At 51.1% G+C, this 17,500-nt stretch overlaps 1 protein-coding gene across 5 annotated transcripts in view; it reads right to left on the bottom strand.

Annotated features, from left to right (window-relative positions):
• raraa (retinoic acid receptor, alpha a) overlaps positions 1-17,500 on the bottom strand; it is a 49,553-nt gene that overhangs the window by 8,126 nt on the left and 23,927 nt on the right. For 2 of the 5 annotated variants that reach the window (XM_081697579.1, XM_081697578.1), the window contains exons 1-3: positions 13,649-14,050; positions 2,138-2,286; positions 1-12 (exon numbers count right to left, since the gene is read on the bottom strand). The exon at positions 1-12 is cut by the window's left edge and continues 130 nt beyond it. In XM_081697579.1, coding sequence (XP_081553705.1) covers positions 1-12; positions 2,138-2,286; positions 13,649-13,820 — 333 coding nt within the window. In that variant the 5' untranslated portion in view covers positions 13,821-14,050. Of the gene's footprint in view, positions 13-2,137; positions 2,287-13,648; positions 15,852-16,006; positions 16,599-17,500 lie in introns of those variants that run through there. The other 3 variants (XM_081697580.1, XM_081697581.1, XM_081697582.1) reach the window with 3 other exon arrangements.

Genomic DNA, 17,500 nt, shown 5'->3' with positions numbered 1-17,500 from the left:
GCGGAAGAAGCCCTGCAAGACCACACGCGGAACACGAGACATGAGCCCCGACGCCAGGATACAGGACGACAGAGCAGAAACGTGGGGACAAGGGCAGAGAAAAAGCAGGTGGGAATGTCGGGACGGATGGGGAGAGCGTGGGAATGTCGGGACACAGGGAGAGCGTGGGAATATTGGGATAGAGGGAGAGAGAATGGGAAAGTGTCAAATTGGAACTGGAATTCATGTAATGTAAGTTTTGTTGACTGAACAGTCAAGGCTACAGTAGCTAGAGAAGTGTGTGTGTGTGTGTGTGTGCGCGCGCGCATGTTTGCGTGAGTGTGCGAGAGAGTGTGAGTGTGTGTACATGCGCTCAGTATGTGGTAGGTACTCGGTGGTTAAGGTACTTGGCTAGTAATCGGAAGGTTGCTGGTTCAAACCCCCCTGCTGCCAAGATGCCACTGTTGGGGCCCCTAAGCAAGACCCTTAACCCTCAATTGCTCATGTTTTGTTCAGTCATAACTGTAAGTCACCTTGGATAAAAGCACCAGCCACATGCTGTAAATGTATGTGTGCAATTAATATTGTTTTTCACAAGATGTGAAAACACAAAAACATACAGTTCTGCTCCAGGCACCCAGACAAACATCTTAGTCTCACACACACAAGAGATTCAACCACTAATTCTTGAAATGTAGTACTTTTTTAACCATGCTGTGTGGTAGTATGAATGTGGCACTTCCTCATAAAAAATAATGAATAGTGTGTGTGTGTTTGTGTGTGTAATAATAACATGCAAATATAATTCATATTCTCCTTTACTCCCATGTGTGTTAATCCCAGTGTGAAGATTAAACTGCCATTATGCACTCTCACACTCTCACACACACACACACACACACACACATCAGTCTGTCTCCGCCTCCCTGCATAGCTAATCCCCTCTGTGTGCTGCCTTCATGTGAGTGCTGATGTGTGTGTGTGCACATACGTGTATGTATGTGTGAGTGTTGGTGTGCACGTGCATTTATGAATGTTGATGTGCACGTTTGTGTTGTGTACGCGTGTGAGTGTGGAGTGTGTCAGTGTGTGTGAGTGAGAGTGCTGGTGTGTGTAGGGGTGTGTGTGCGTGTGTATCAGTGTTGGGGTGTATTGGTGTGTGCGAGTGTGGATGCATGTGTGTGTGTGTTGGCGTGTGCGTGCATGTGCGAGTGTGGATGCATGAGTGTGTGTGTATGTGTGAGTGTGTGCTGTGTGCGCTTGTGTGTGTGTGTGTGTGCTTGTGTGTGTGTGTGTGTGTGCGCACTTGTGTGTGTGTGTGTGTGTGTGTGTGCGCGTGTGTGTGTGTGTGCACCCAGGCTTCTACTTCATCACTGAGCTTCAGAAACACAGCCTGTTCCTTCCTGCAGGGGGCAGTGATGAGCTTTTAGCGGTGGACCAGAGTGCATCTCTTACAGAAACACAGCTACAGCAGATCTATACAAGTCAGAGAAGCAGCATGTCTTTACTGTTTATAGCACTGTTCTACAGCTCTCTCTTTACATCTCTCTTTCTCTCTGTCTCTCCCTACATCTCTTTCTCTATGCCTCACTCTGTCTTTTCCATGTCTCTCTCTCTCTCTCTCTCTCTCTCTCTCTCTCTCTCTCTCAATTTTCAGTGTCAATTTATAATGAGCTTTACTGGCAAATTAACTGCCGAAGCATTTAAATAGAAAACAGAAGTAACGTACACAAATCACAACGTGTAAACAACCCCCCCCATGTGTCTCTCTTTCTAGAAGTGGTTGGCGTTGTCTCCGCTCACCTGTGATGGACAGGGCTGGTGTAGGTGTAGCTGATCTCACTGCCAGTGTGAAAGGGAGGCTCACCAACCCACAAACGAGGTCAGAGGAGCCGTGACAGCACAGAATATGAGTGTGTGTGTGTGTGTGTGTGTGTGCGCGTGTGCCACAGTGCGGCTGAACAGCCCACAAGGGCATTCCATAATGGCATGGAAATGTTGCTGTGATCAGAATCAGCAATGCAGGGGTCCAAACACGACACAGGAGGAACAAAATGGCTTTGCGCAAGAATGTTCTTCCGGTGAAGAAAGTGAGAGAGGAGGAGGAGAGAGAGAGAGAATGTGCGTGTGCGAGTGCGCGTATGTATCTGTATCCCACCTTGCAACCCTCACACGCGCTGACGCCGTAGTGGTAACCCGACGACTTGTCCTGGCAGACGAAGCAGGGCTTGTACACGCGTGGAGGAGGTGGTGGTGAGGGGGGACTCGGAACGATCTCCTCTGAACTTGTACTCTGTGTCTCCACGGCTGGGGAGACGAAGGGGTAGACAGGGAGAGACGGGAATCCTTAGTACAACATTCCAAAACCCTTCAGCCATTATTCTGAGAAGCCAGAACGTACCGCCACACGAGAGAGAGGAGCCAGAACGCAACGCTCTTCTAGGTATTTATCCGCCTGCTTCAATCCCTGCCCTTACCAACACAGACGGCGGAAATTAACTGCCTCGCGCTGAAAAGACCAGACAGGCATCTGCAGTGAGGCTCAGGCTCCCCTCAGCCAAGGCCGACGGCGCCACCTGCTGGTGTCCCCGCGGTAGACACGGCTGGGACAGGGAGCCTGCTAGCACTGACCGACACCGTGGCTCCAAACGAGCTCGTTTTCACAGGAAAAACAGAACAACTTCAGGATGTGGACAAAAAACAAAAACAACAACAACAACAAAAACCCCTCCGCAGCGTGCAGATGGGTTCCACGGTATGGACTGTTGCCCACACCATGGGAGGGGGTTGCAGACATGGAATGGCACAAACAGGACCGGGGAAACCGGACCACTGAATCCACGACGCGGACGGTGGCCCGGAAGGGTCAAAAACAGAAGTTTGCAGCATGGGGCTGGACAGCAGGAGCGAGAGCGCCGAGGAGGAGGAGGTGGAGGACGAGGATCACGGCGCCGGAGGGGAACGTGACCCTCACGCACCCTCACGCAGTGTGCGCGAGCGGAACATCTGTGCCTGTGCGCGAGGACGGGCGAGGGTGTGACAGTCACTTCTCTGGGTTTGGCCACATGGTGTGCGTGAATGTGTGGCAGTGTGTGTTTATGTGCGTTTCAGCTGCAGTGAAGGACAGCAGAGCTTGAGAGTTATATTTAGATCTCTTATTTACACACTGCTGCAGCCAACCCCATCAGTCACGTCTTACACACACACTCACACACACACACACACACACACACAATCTCCATTACCCAGAAACAAACATGTATACAAGTACAAAAGCCAAACAAATATTAAGACAGGTTCCACACATGTTTAGAATCTAATCTAATAAAAATGTGTTTGTGTGTGTGTGTGTGTATGTGTGTGTGCGCGTGCGTTCAAAGGGTCTCTAAATGCTATTACAGGGTTGCAAAGACTCAGTAAAACTGTAGGGGGCGCCAAGTGGCCCGAACGCAGTGCTAACCCTAGCGTTATGATTTAAGGCTATAACATTGATCAGGGAGGGGAAGAGAAGGTTGTTCTATGGCTGTTTCTTTTGCTATTTTTACACTGACTGTTACAATGTATGACGTTCACTAAGACCGTATGAACTCTGCAGTGCTACCTGTGCCGTCAATAACGGCATCTCCCCCAGAGTGGGAGACGCACTCAGGAGAAAGAACAGTTTTCTCCATCTATTGTACGACAATACTGATTAAAACTGACTACATTCAAATTAAAGTAGCCCCCGTGTTTCTTTCATACAGAGAGAGGTTGTGCTCACCCCACCCTTTAAACACACACACACACACACACACACACACACACACACACACACAGTCCATGAATCCATAATAAACTCTGGTTTCCTTGTGCCCTCCCTGTCTGCTAGCCTGTCACTGACAGACACATTTCATTCTTACTGCCAAGCAGACGGCGAGGTTCTGTTTCAGCTTCTCTGTCTGTCCGTCCTGAGCTGTCTCGCTGGGTCTGACCCTGGGTTCAGGTCTGGGTCCGGGTTCACTTACGTCTCATTACAGCGTGCTGGGGGCGGCCCAGGGGTTGGGCAGTGAGGCCTTGTAGGGTCGGTGGGCGTCGGAGGGCTTAATCTGATTTGAGCTGGTTAGCTCCATCTTAAGTGTGTTAGCAGGACAGAGACGAGCCCTGTGGCAAAGGTCTGCTTTCTGCTCTGTGCGACACACACACACCCACAGTCACACACCCGCGTCTGAGTCCTGCAAGACTATTAGATTATACACGGCCTTCCAGACAGCCACACACGGCGCGTCGAGCCAACACAGCACCCTTGTAGTGGAGAGACACGACGTCCCCAAACAACACGAGCCTTGACCAGGCTGTTTAACAGGGACGGCCGTCCCACGTGCACCCAAACGCCCGCGTGCGTGCGCGCACACACGCTCACACACACGGCTGCAACCCACTTCATGACGCCATGCTTAAAGAGGTGGAGGGCTTCGAAGCTCACGAGGACGCGCGGGATGAACTCGCGCGGGACGGAGGCCCGCGAGGACGACCACGAGCGTCTCTGCTGAGTGCTCCCTTTTAAAAATAGAACTTTGTTACTGGGAAGGAAACGTTCCACCGGTACGCGCCAACCGGGACTCCCACAGAGACTCTCCAGCCCCTGAGACTCACGCGCCGTGAGTGCAATGCCTAATTTGTGGAGAAACTCAGCTCGTGGAGACGTTCGGGCCCTGGCCGCGTCTTCGGTGCTGTCTCCAGGCAACGCTTGGCGTTTGCTTAAATTTCACGACAGAAAACGCGATTGATATCCCTGTCAAGTTTGTCAGGGGCACAGAAGCTATTAAAAAGATGTTTTGAGTCATGCAACAGCTTTCATTGCTTCGCGCCACTTTTTGAAAGGTTTCGTGGCGTGGCCTGACGGGGATTCGTTAGTCCTAACGCGCGCAGCTACACCACACGGCCCGCCAAGTCCCTGGAGAGGGGACCGGTGTCACAGGTCGCGTGTGTCGCAGAGGGGGCGGGCGTGTCACTGTCTGCTTTCTTTCACTCTCTCCGTGTGTGCGAGCATAACACTCTTTCACTTTCACTGTCTGATGGTGTATACACGCCTGTTGGTAGACAAAGGATTATCCCACCCCCTGCCTACACACACCTCCTGTTAGTCTGTCTGCGGGTCTGGCTGGCGCGCACACACACACACACACACACACACACCTGACTTTTCGGTACATCCAGTCAGAATGTAATCTATAGTCCCTGGCTGTGAAAACGTATCTGCAACCAAAGTTGGAATGTTCTTGTCACGTTGTATCAAATCATTAAAACACATCCGCCGTAACCATAGCAACCCTGGACAACGTTTACCATAATATAACCCTAGAAACGGGATCTGTATCCAGGCTGCAGGATGCTGTCGGCGAGCCCAAAGCGCAGCAGTGGGGCCGAGCGAGCTATCGGTGTCTCCCACCGCGTCGCCGTTTCTAAGAAGATGTCTGTGTCGCCCAAACTGGGTCACCCACGGCGCAGCGGCGGCTGGGAAAAAGGAGGCGGAGTTCCCCGCAGACTGACGCCGCCCACACCGGCTGGGTTGCCGTGGCTGCCGGGACAAACAGGACTTTCAACAGAATCAACAATTGTTAGTTTGCCAATAATGACACAGTAGTCCACACATGTAACATGCTCATCATCAAATACCTATCATTTAAAAGATTTTGTGCAGGTTATGAATATTCAGTAGTCTCACACACAGGGCCAATGGGGACCTAGTACCTAATAAGCATCAACAAGGTGATTGGCTTGAGAAACTGAAATGAAAAATGACTGCGAATGACTGAATAATTATTGGTTGCATGCCAACAAAATTAGTCGCTAAATGTGTAGGCCAAAGCAAACAGCAGCAGAGTCCGATCTAAAAACACAAAACAGTTACACTAACAATTCCTTTAACAATTACACTAGCAACATTTCTCCAGATGGCTCTCCAACATCAGCCTGCTTAACAGACACTGATCAGCCTAATCCAATAAGTCTCACTCATGCTCTTACTTTTAAACACACAACACAAACACAAAGATGTGTTTAAGCCCCAGAAAACAGCAGGAACATGACTAAGGCCCGAGGCCCGGTGGGGAGGGCACCTCCAGGGCTGGGCTGCTGGTCAGTGAGGCAGGTCGCAGCTCTGGAAGTGGGGGACTTATCACCACTCCAGGATATTCTCTCTCTCTCTTTCTCTCTCTCTCTCTCCATCAGACACACACACACACACACACACACACACACACACACACACACACAGAGAATCTTCACTAAGACCTGCTATTTTCTTTTCTCTCTTTGTGCATTTTTTTTTCTGTTGCACGAAGCCATTTTTTCCCCACCTGTGTGGTGTTTGGACCCCTGCATTGCTGATCCTGACCATAGCTGTTATGGCTTCTCTGACCTCATTTGTGGGCTGGTCAGCACACACACACACACACACACACACACACACACACACACACACGGAGTTCTGTCTCTCTTTTTGACACTTTCTTCCTCTCACTCCATTTTCTCTTGGGAAAAACATCTGCACTACATTTCCTATCAACCCCAAATGCATCCAAATCTTGATGTCCGTGTTGGTCTCTGTGGATCAGAGAATCTCTCCAGCAGACGCTCATTTCCGGCAGTGATCTATGGGCTTCAAACTGGCCCCTTGGGACTCTTACACACATACAAAGAAAGTACAGTCATCTGGACCAAGAAAAAAAACAAAACACACACACACACCCTCTCTCTCTCTCTCTCTCTCTCTCTCTCTCTCTCGGCAGACAGAAACCTTACTCTCACTGTGACTCATTAACGTAAATGGCCAAATCAAAGATCAATTAAATCAAAGGTCAGTAAACCAAGAGAACACACACTCACACACACACACACACACACACACACACACACACACACACACACGTTACTGTGTGATTGCGAGGTCTCGTCTCTGACTGACGGAGCAGCCGAACTTGGTCCAAAAGGTTACTAAAGTTCAACCAAACCCCACGTTGTACTGCTCTGCGCTTTCTATGTCAGCAAACGTGAATGAGGGTCATTTAAGCATGACTGCTATGTGAAAGAGACTGAGGGGCAAAACTTCACAACCCTAGACCGCGGGCGTGAGCAAGGCTGAGGTGTTTGCTCCTCCAACACCTAATTGAAACTTTCCATTTATGTGCCACTTCACAGAGTCTTCCACACTGCAGTCGTGTGGCTTTACCTTGGCACATGACGTTCCAACGGAGCAGTCCGTAATCCGCCCACTGAACAGGGGCGCGTGAGGGGGGAGTTCCAGGTTAAAGGGGGAAAACTGTTTGAGGACATTATAACAACAAAGCTGTAAGACACAACGGTAGATATTTAATGGCAGTATTGATTGTGTACACACACACACACACACACACACACACACACACACACACATACACACACTATGAATAATACCCACTAAAATGCAGACTGAGAGCCTAGTGAGTTGCTGCCCTGTGGAGTGAACTCAAACAGCCCTGGGTAGTGTTCTCCTACTCTAACACACAGATCAGTTTATTAGGTTAAAGAAGAGAGACAGAGAGAGAGAGAGAGAGAGAGAGAGAGAGAGCGAAAAAAAGACATGAAAATCGGGTAAGAAAATAGCAGGTCTTAGTGAAGACGTGTGTGTGTGTGTGTGTGTGTGTGTGTGTAACTCCATCCTCTGATATCAGGCCATTCTTGTAGGACTCCTCTCATGGGTAATGTCAGATCACTGTCAGTGTGCTAACAGACACTGACGTCACTATCAGTACCAGGACTATTCACTGTCATTAACCCATAGCCAAGCAGAACGGGGAGTGTGTGTGTGTGTGTGTGTGTGTGTGTGTGTGTGTGAGAGAGAGAGAGAGAGACACGTAGAGACACATACACATGGACCCACATACACACATGCATGCACATATGCACAGGCATGTACACAAACACACACAAATGCTTTGTACATTAATTTCAGGCCAGTAACATTATCACACACACGCGCGCGCTTACACACGCGTGCGCTTACACACGCACACACACACACACACACACACGCGTGCGCGCACACACACACACACACACACACACACACACGCGCGCGCGCGCGCACACACATTCCTGTAACTAAGCACTTCTCCTCAATCACATTAGATCCAGGTCGTGACAGCAGCTCAGGGAAAACCCCTCAACCAAACAATGGTCCATATTCACACACACACACACGCACACACACGTGCACACACACACGCACGCACACACGTGCACACACACACACACGTGCACACACACACGCACGCACACACACACGTGCACACACACACGCACGCACGCACACACACCCTCTGATACACACAGGCTTTCTTTTCCACCCAAGATGATATTAGAGACACCCACACACACCCACACAAACTCACACACACTTACACACAGTTACATGCCTCTCTCTCTCAAACACGTATACACATGCACGCACGCACGCAGTCACACATGGTTACGACTATTCTTGGGGCATGTCCACCCCTGCTCCATTTCTAAAGTTATTTGTGGAACAATGCCGTGTGTGTGTGTGTGTGTGTGTGTGTGTGTGTGTGTGTGTGTGTGTGTGTGTGTGTGTGTGTGTGCGTGCTTTCCCCTGAAAGCACGCCCACCATACATATACTCAAGAGATTAGAGAGAGGACATCTATCTTTCTATTACGCCCACACCGAGCCACGTCCACACCGAGCCACACCCACATCCAGCCACACCCACTGATCCCACTGCCCACAGAGTTGCACATGTCTCATCGCCACATTTGTAGTGACCCAACATCAGCACTGCTTTCTCTCTGTAAACCTGCTCTGTCAGCACAGGAGTTTACCTGCCCCGCATGTGGGGAGAGTGTTTGGCAGACGGGAGCACCCCGAGCAGGGAAACGGCTTGTAAACGATATGTACCACCTCCTGGCTTGTTACACGCACCGTTAATAAATATCATATAATGTGAGAGAAACGTAATATAATGAGATACAGCGAAATGAATAAACAACACACTTTCAAACTACATACTGACCTTCTTACGTACTTACAGATATGGCCAGACTAGTTGGTAACATGGGGTTCATAGTACTGTTTTGGTACACACACACTCTCTCTCCCACACACACACCCCATGTAAATATCCCACAGTGTGGTTAAATTGGTTTGTCTTCCAGGAGCAGTGATCCCTCGCATGGTCCGTCACACTCATTTTACCCAGAAACCCTGGTGCTGCCCGCCTCATTCACCCATGTCAGGCAAGTCCCATGCCACATAAAAATACACCACCGCCACCACACACACACACACACACACACACACACACACACAAACGAAGTCTCTTCCATCCATCCTGCTGTCCATCCGGCTCCCCTCAAAAAGGAGAAGAAAGGAACAGAAAGAGGGAGAGAGACAAACGAGAGGAGAGGATGAAGAGCAGAGAACGAGTCATAGCTACTCCAGGGGGACCCACCCCTCCCCGCTACTGGAGCTCGGAGCTCTGCTCCGTCTCATCTCGCGAGCCCGTCCGCGTCTCGCGCCCTCTCGCGCTGGGTGAGGACGATGAGGAATTTCACACGGTTTTATTGGAACGGTTACACTCAGCGGGAAAACAACGGTTACGCGGTGAGCGCGAGAGGGAGAGAGAGAGAGAGAGAGAGAGAGAGAGAGAGAGAGAGAGAGAGAGAGAGAGAGAGAGAGGGAGAATAATAAATAATTCACGTTGGAGGCGCGGGACTGCAGATGAAGGGTACTGCCTACAGACACGCCGATGCAGAGAAACGAGGGAATGGAGACTAGGAAGAGACACAGGCGGAGCGTGTCGACCGACAGGTGGATGGAATGATGGCACTACAGCGGGAGTCACTCACACAGCATGTCTCACGCCACCTCCTCATAACAGCACCGAACAAAAAGGTTCTAGACACCCGGGAAGCACGTGTGTGTGTGTGTGTGTGTGTGTGTGCGTGTGCGACTGAGAGAATGTGAGGGATGTGTCAGGAAAAAAAAGGAGCAGGCCAGACTGTGGAACAAGGACAACCTGTGGTCCGAGCTCACACGCCCACACAACTCTGCACTATTCTAAGCCAACACGGAGTCAGCAGGGAGTCACCTGTCTGCTCCCAATAACCTTGGAATCGTGACATCATGATGTAGAGAACAAAGGCAGGAGGGGCGGAGTTTAGCTGCATGGGGGCGGGGCTAACAATGACTGATGGACGAACGGGGCCAAAACGTCTCCCTGCTGCTTCCTGAGCACTTATAGGGAACTTGTCATGAACTCCGCTAACCTTTAATGCCACCCACCCACACACCCACCCACACACACACACACACACACACACACACACACACACACACACAGCTGCTGTAGACAGAATCATTCATAAACGTGAATGACAGCACTTGTAATTAAGCACGCAGGAGCTGGTGTGTAGACCAGCTCCGTCGGCAGCTGTGTGTTTGGTATTTGGACCAGTGGAACACGCCATGCTGAACAACCATTTGTCAGCAGGGAAATTTAAACCCACAGATCTGTGCGTATACTGCGAATACGCCGTCGCCGTCATGTTCGCTACTGTGTCATTTGGACTTTTCATATGGGTCACCTTTCCCGACTTTCCCAGGAGTGCTGGAGGACTCCTGTCTTTACATTCGTGGCATTTTCCCGTAAGAGTGTCCCAGGCGGCCCCTTCCCTGACGCGACGGTCACGGAAAGCCGGAACATTCTACACTGCCGCTCCAAGTTCTCCTTTGGCATGCTTTCGTGATCTGCCCACCTAAAGCGAGTCGCGCACAAAACGGGTCATAAAACGCCTGCAGCACTCCGGGCTCCGAAGAAATCTGCACAGAACGTTTCTGGGAACGTTACCAGGTGCGGTCCTGGCTAGCATGACTCCAGCTAGGGATCACACACACAGTATCATCCCAGAATAAAACTGCTGGAACGTCACGGGGAAAAACTGAAGACGCATAAAAGGGTTATTGTGTAGGTTTGACATGTTGCTTTGCTTTTCACTTAACACACACAGAACATTTCTAACATCGGACAATTAAGTATTGTACTGTATCCCAGCATCTAACTTATCTAGTATATTTAGTGGACATGAGAAGAATTACAGGATTTACAGTCCGGCACTGGTTTAGTGAACCAGAATGAACAAAAAAGAATAACAGCTTACACATTAACAAAAACAACTAAATCACTCTTAAACACAGTTTGGATATGTTTAGATCTGATCGCTGTGTGATAAATGTTGGGTTCCCATTATACAGCTATATTAAGCTGGGACAAGTGCTTACTGTAGCTCTAAAAACCTGCCCATCTACTGATATAAAGCCAAATACACACACACACACACGGCTGTTGGAATGGGATAAGAGCTGAGTGTGCCGTTAGCCTTCAGAGTACAGCTGACAGCACACACACACACACACACACACACACACACACACACACACACACACACACACACAACAGCAGCAGTGACTGGTTTAAAGTAGTGTACACAGTCACTGGAAGTTTTGCTACGCTCTCTGCAACCAAACACACGTGCACACACTCACACAAAGACACACTATGGAATACCACACCAGTTAACACATCACCAGCAGCCTAGAACTTCCTTCCGAGAAGCCGACACACACAACCACACACACACACAATGAAATGGTCCTTAACACAAAAAACAGTAAAGGCCAACTGTAGAGGTTGTTTGCCAGTGAGGACTTCTGCATTTAACAGCAAGCAACAGCAAATTCTCAGATAAAACACACACACACACACAGATTAATACACATACACACACACTGAGGAGAGACAGTGAAATGTATAATGTATAAGTTTGGGGATGTGAAGTGAGTGCATATTAAATGAATGATTGTGTGTGTGTGTGAGAGAGAGAGAGAGAGAGAGAGAGAGAGAGAGAGAGAGAGAGAGAGAGATTGAGTATGTGTGTGTATATATCAGTGTCCTACATGACCTGGGTGTGTGTAGTCTCTTAAGGGGAAGCCTGTGTCAGGACCAAGAAATGGCGGCTAACGGAGATCAAGCGCCTTTGATCCCTGTTGACGGTGGCTGAGAACTGCCCGGCTACATCTCCACACGCCAGGCAGACAGTGCCTCCTAACAGAATGCCGCAACGCCCCCACGGCACAACGCAAGCGCAGGTTCAAGTTCCTGTTTAAGCCTGGGCTACCTGTCACGCACACATGGGCCACGTTCTTGATGCCCGTAGCAATGTGATCCTCGCGAGGTCATGTCTACAAAGGATGCAGGGTCACAAAAACCGATTGGCTGATGAAAGCTGGGGGTCACCGTGAGGAATCCCAACTATCTCCCACCCCCTCCCCTCACACAGTCTGACTGTACAACACCCGACCCTCGCCCTAAATTAGCCGTGAAGGCCAGCGCTGGAGGGGTGAAAGTGCACCAGGCGTAAAACTGCGCATTCAGCCAGGACTTCAAAGCAGTCTTACGCAAGCAGCCGGCCGTTGTTAAGGCCAACCAGGTGCGGTTACAGAAGCAGAAAAGGCTTCTTACATAAAAACACTCTGAGGGACTCCACACTATGACCTTGGGCGAAGTAAAGCTTTGGGTATTTCACTGTGAACTCCAGTGTTCACAGGCATGTCAAATAATTCTAAAATTCTGGGCTTTTATGCTTTAATAATATTGGCTAGTGTGCGAGCAAAACAAAGCGCACGACAAACTACACGATTCCGGAAAGGTTTTGCGCATGGGCTTTCCCGCACGCTTCCGCCGGATCACCTCTCACCTTTGCACCTCTCCACTGTCTGCAACCATTCCTCCGGCAGCCACTCAGGTGACGAACCAAAAACGCGGAGAGAACCGCTCGGGCGTCCGTCTGCACGGGTAACAGAGCTAGCGAGGCGAGCCAAGGCCGAGAACGACAACGCGACGAGCGTGTCTGATCTCCGCAGACGCCGGCGGCGCGGTCGTCTCCGAAAGTATGTCACGCTGCTGACTACTCACGCCCTACTTTTCGGGCGCGTCCACCCTTGGGAAACACCGACAGCAACAGTGGCAGACCCGCGTCCATTCGTAATGGTCACGTTTTGTATGGATTCATTCCGTGCCAACGAATGTGGCTGATCCGATGCCATCCGACGAAATCGGGCTGTGCACGCGTGACAGCGAAGTGTTTCAGTGTTGCACGTGTAACGGCCGACACGCGTGCGGCGATCGGGTTTTGTATGCAGCCGTAATGTGTGTGTGTGTGTGTGTGTGTGTTTTTTCTCCTCATTTTAATATTAGAAACAAAACTGTCGTAGGCCACGTAGCGGGCGCGACGGGAGCTTCTGCCGCGCGCGTGAAAGTGGGGCAACTGCTCGGGCAGAAATGTCGGCGCGTGCGCTGGTGTTGTTCGCGGCGGAGACTTTTGAAAGAGCTGAAATAAGGGAAACGGTGCCGGTGGCGGGGGATGAAATCCGAGACACCGCCGTCTGCGGAATCAGGTCGAAGTGTAAAAACCAGCATTACCAAAACAAAACAAAAAAAAGCCAAACAAGAATACGCAGGCATAAATAGGTGAAATCACACACGTTCTGTGGCAGAGGAGTAGCAACAGTGGCCCGTGCAGAAGAGCGCGAAACGGACGGATCAAGCCGCGGTCACGGATGTGAGCACCACTCACAGTGATTCGAGCCAGTCCAGTGCTGGTTCCTGATGGATGCTCCGTACGGATGCGCCGGCCCGGGTACGAGCCCCTTCTCCGGGAGGAGACACGCCCGGCTCTGGCTGTAGTAATCCATCATCAGGAAAGGGCTGGGGTTCAGACCCGCCACGTCCACGCCCTCGTACATCATCCGGAGAGTTCGCGTGGCCAGGGGTCGGAAGAGCGCCGGTCCCTTGCTCGGCGGGGAAGGCGAGTGCGCTCGTCGCGACGCAGCCGTAGAACGAACGGACCGCTCATCAAAGAGCCTCGCTTGAGCGCTCCCGTCGCGAACTTGAGAACACACACACACACACACACACACACACACACACACACACACACACACACGAAATCCGAAACGCTGGGGCTGAACTCCACACTCTGCAAAAAAACAAAAACAAAAACAAAAAAAAACCAAAACTAGGAACCGATCAATCCAAGACTCCGGCGATGCGATGGACACGCGTGCATGGCGCACGCTTCGTGCAGATATCCGTCAAGCGTATCCAGCGACGCGGTCTGCGCTCGGGGGAAAGCGGACGGCGTGTCGGCGGATCCGGCTTGCAGAGCGAGCGAACGCCCCTCGGTCCAGAAGTACGGATCCAGAAAAGCCTGAGCTGGCAAAGCGAAAACGCAGAATAACAGCCGCCGGGTCGCGCAAACGCGTCCCGGCGGAGCAGGACTTTCCTGCGGGTGCAATCCTGGACCGGAGATCCCGTCTGCACCCCGCGGAGGTGAAGGATCGTCCCGTGCCCCTCTCTCTCTCTCGCTCTCTCTTCGGTCAAACCTTCACAAGCGTCGGTAAAGATCGCGCTTCTGTTGCAGCTTTAGGAGCGCAACGTGCCGATCTTGTTTTTCACGCCTTGATATATATTATTATTATTTAAAAAAAACCAAACACACAGTCTTCTTTATTTTGCTCCACCGTGTTTACGTCCTGCGCGCGCGGGAGGGGGAACCGAGCTCGGGGCTGCCGTCGCTCTCGCGCTTCTAGGAGAGTGACGAGCGCGAGCAGCTGAGCCCCGGGGCCCCACCTACCGCCGTGTCTCGCGCTCTCTATCGCTCGCTCGCGCTGTCGTCGCTCCTCCTCCTCCTTTTTTTCCCCTTTTTTTTCCTAATGCGTCTGCGACCGAAGTTGCGTCGACTTTTAAAAGTTCCCCAAAATGCGCGAGAACAAGAGTGTCTCTCTGCCTCCCTCCCCCCCCGAGCGCCTCCTTCTTAAGCTAATTTGCCCCCCCTCTCGCCCGCTTCTCTCATCGCTCAACTTCTCTTTTCTCTCATTTGCCTAATGCCATGCGGCTGAACTTTGCCTGAACCCGTGGAAGCGGGCAGCTCACCTCCCGGTGACCCGGTTCCCTCGCTCGGCTAATCCCGCACCGCGCGGAGGGCTTCCCCGCGGCTGCGCAGCGGCGCGAGAGGCGGCGGCGGCCTCGCGTCGGGGTCGCGGGCGCGCGCGCGCTCGCTCGCTCGCTCGCTCGGTCTCCGAGCGCAGCTGGACGACGCACAACCCGCAAGTGCGACATCGCCGCCGTCACCATAAAGACGCGGTACTCTGCGATAAGCAGCAGATCTGCAGGCTGTAGTAAAGTGTAAACAGAAAAGTGGCTATCTAAAGTCATTCCATCCATCCAGTCATCTATCCATCCAGCCATCCATCCATCCATCCATCCAGCCATCCATCCTAACCAAATCTGTTCGTTACTTTGGCTAAAACGAGCCGGTGTTTATGGAATATGGTGTGAACCAGCCTGTGTGATGGTAGGACACAGCGTTCGGCTGTGGTCACGATCTAAGGTGACGCAGGAGGCGAATCTCTGCAGGTTTATGGTCAGAGTCGCTGAAACGCAGGCGAGCTTTCCATGAACTGTGCTCAGGCTGGGAGGGATCCTTTGTGTCCGCGTGCAAACCGTGTCCTCCTCTCTCAGAAGTGACAGTGAGTTTGGGCAGAGGACGAGCCCTCTGCTGTGTAGTGTGTGTGTGTGTTAATACAGTACTCCAGTGTGTTTACACTCTGATAAGCTCATCTCAGATAACAAAGTTAACATTCCTCAGCTGTATCTCTCTCTCTTTCTCTCATCCCCTCCTCTCCTCTTCTGTCTCTAACACCTTTGTCTCAGATGCTCGATAACGACTTGGAAAAGGTGTGTGTACGTGTCAAAACCGCTGTGTTTGTAAAGGACTACTACACCAGACAGGACACACAAACACATGCGCACACACACAGGGTCCAAGAGAGAAAGGATTCAAAGGCAGTTTATGTGTGAGGCTGATTGCGGTAATTGTAAAAAGGAGCTGTAAGCGTGTGAAGCCATTTTTACAACCTCAGTAAAAGCTCACCCCTTCCAGGAAGTGTCACAGAAGAAAAGGCCAGGCCTCTTACGCCGCAAGAGGCTATAACCACTTCTAACCCGCCACAAGCTTCCCATCTGCAATCGTCAGGTCCCCTTTCCCATTTACGTCCCGGGAAAACGTCGTTGGGGCTCGTGGACATAACAGAGCGGGTGTGAGGGTTTACACGTCCCGTCTTGACACCCCCGCGCAGAAGACACGCTCAGAGAAACTGAACTAAGAAATCAGGTCAGTTTGTAGCCAGTGGAGTGATGGCGGAGTTGAAACTTCCACAGTTACGGAAGGTTTATGTAGTCTTTAATTCCTGTTGATTTGATCTGGTTACACTTTTTACCAAGACCTTGTGAGAGCAGATGGTTATGTTTATGAATGTTTATAACACTCGTCCAGGGAGCGTTCCTCAGACTGTCGCGGTCCCCCAGGAATGGATTTCCCCGGCTGTGGGGTGCCCGATACGGCACCATGGGGCTGAGGTGGCGTTTAGAGTTTAGCACTGATCTGGAGTCAGTCGGCTTGAGCGTCGGCTGGGTGAGGTGGTAACCAGACCGGTGAGGAGACGAAGGATCAGGACCTCGCTTTGCTAGTGGAGAAGTAATGTGTCAGATAAAATACACACACACACACACACACACACACACACACACACACAGAGACTTAAACAGAAAGAGCTGCAACAGAAGTGCTTTGACAGTCGACACTGCTCTGTGTGTGTGTGTCAGAAGGGCGAGAGTAATTGCCTCTTTAAAGTGTCCTGTGCAGCACACAGAGGTATTTATGAGGCCCACTCTTGCTCACATGGTTTATGGTGAAGAGCATCTCTACAACTGTTCTAATCCTGCCAGGAGACACCACACACACACACACACACACACACACACACACAGTTTCATCTGTGATAGCTCCTCTGTCCTGCTATGCAGATTCTGCTCTTTGTGCCTCTCACATTTCTCACATCCAGCAGATCCAGAGCACATACAAAATACAGCCTCTGTGAAATCAGGTCCCCCCGGGACACCCCGGAGAGATGCCCCACCCTGGCCTCTCTCATGCTCCCTTCCTGGCTGTGTGGCTCTGAACAGGCTTTTCAGAAGCTCCGTGGTGAGTGTTACGGCGGGGGGGGGGGGGACACTTTAAGTGGATTTCCTGTTTGTGCTCTGTGCCGGAAACACCCCCATGGCCCCTACCCGCCTACACGACCCACACTTGAAACGTGCCCACACCTCACCGATCCAGGCCCTCTATGCAACACCAGGTGTGTGTGAGTGTGTGTGTGTAAGACCAGACAGCTGGGGCTGGACTGCTGCAGACAAAAAATGTTCGCAGTTGTTAGCTTCCCTGAATGTGTGTGTGTGTGTGTGTGTGTGTGTGTGTGTGTAAGTGTAGAAGTGTTTTTATATATCTGGAAGTGACTGACTGCAATGAATGATGTCTAGCCCTTTAATCAACTGTCACAGCAAGCTTTAAGTGTGTGTGAATGTGTGT

This window comes from Electrophorus electricus, chromosome 15 (genome assembly GCF_041902795.1).
Source record: "Electrophorus electricus isolate QZ-2024a chromosome 15, ASM4190279v1, whole genome shotgun sequence".
In the NCBI taxonomy this organism is placed as follows: domain Eukaryota; kingdom Metazoa; phylum Chordata; class Actinopteri; order Gymnotiformes; family Gymnotidae; genus Electrophorus; species Electrophorus electricus.
This window is presented reverse-complemented; position numbering and strand designations above follow the sequence as displayed.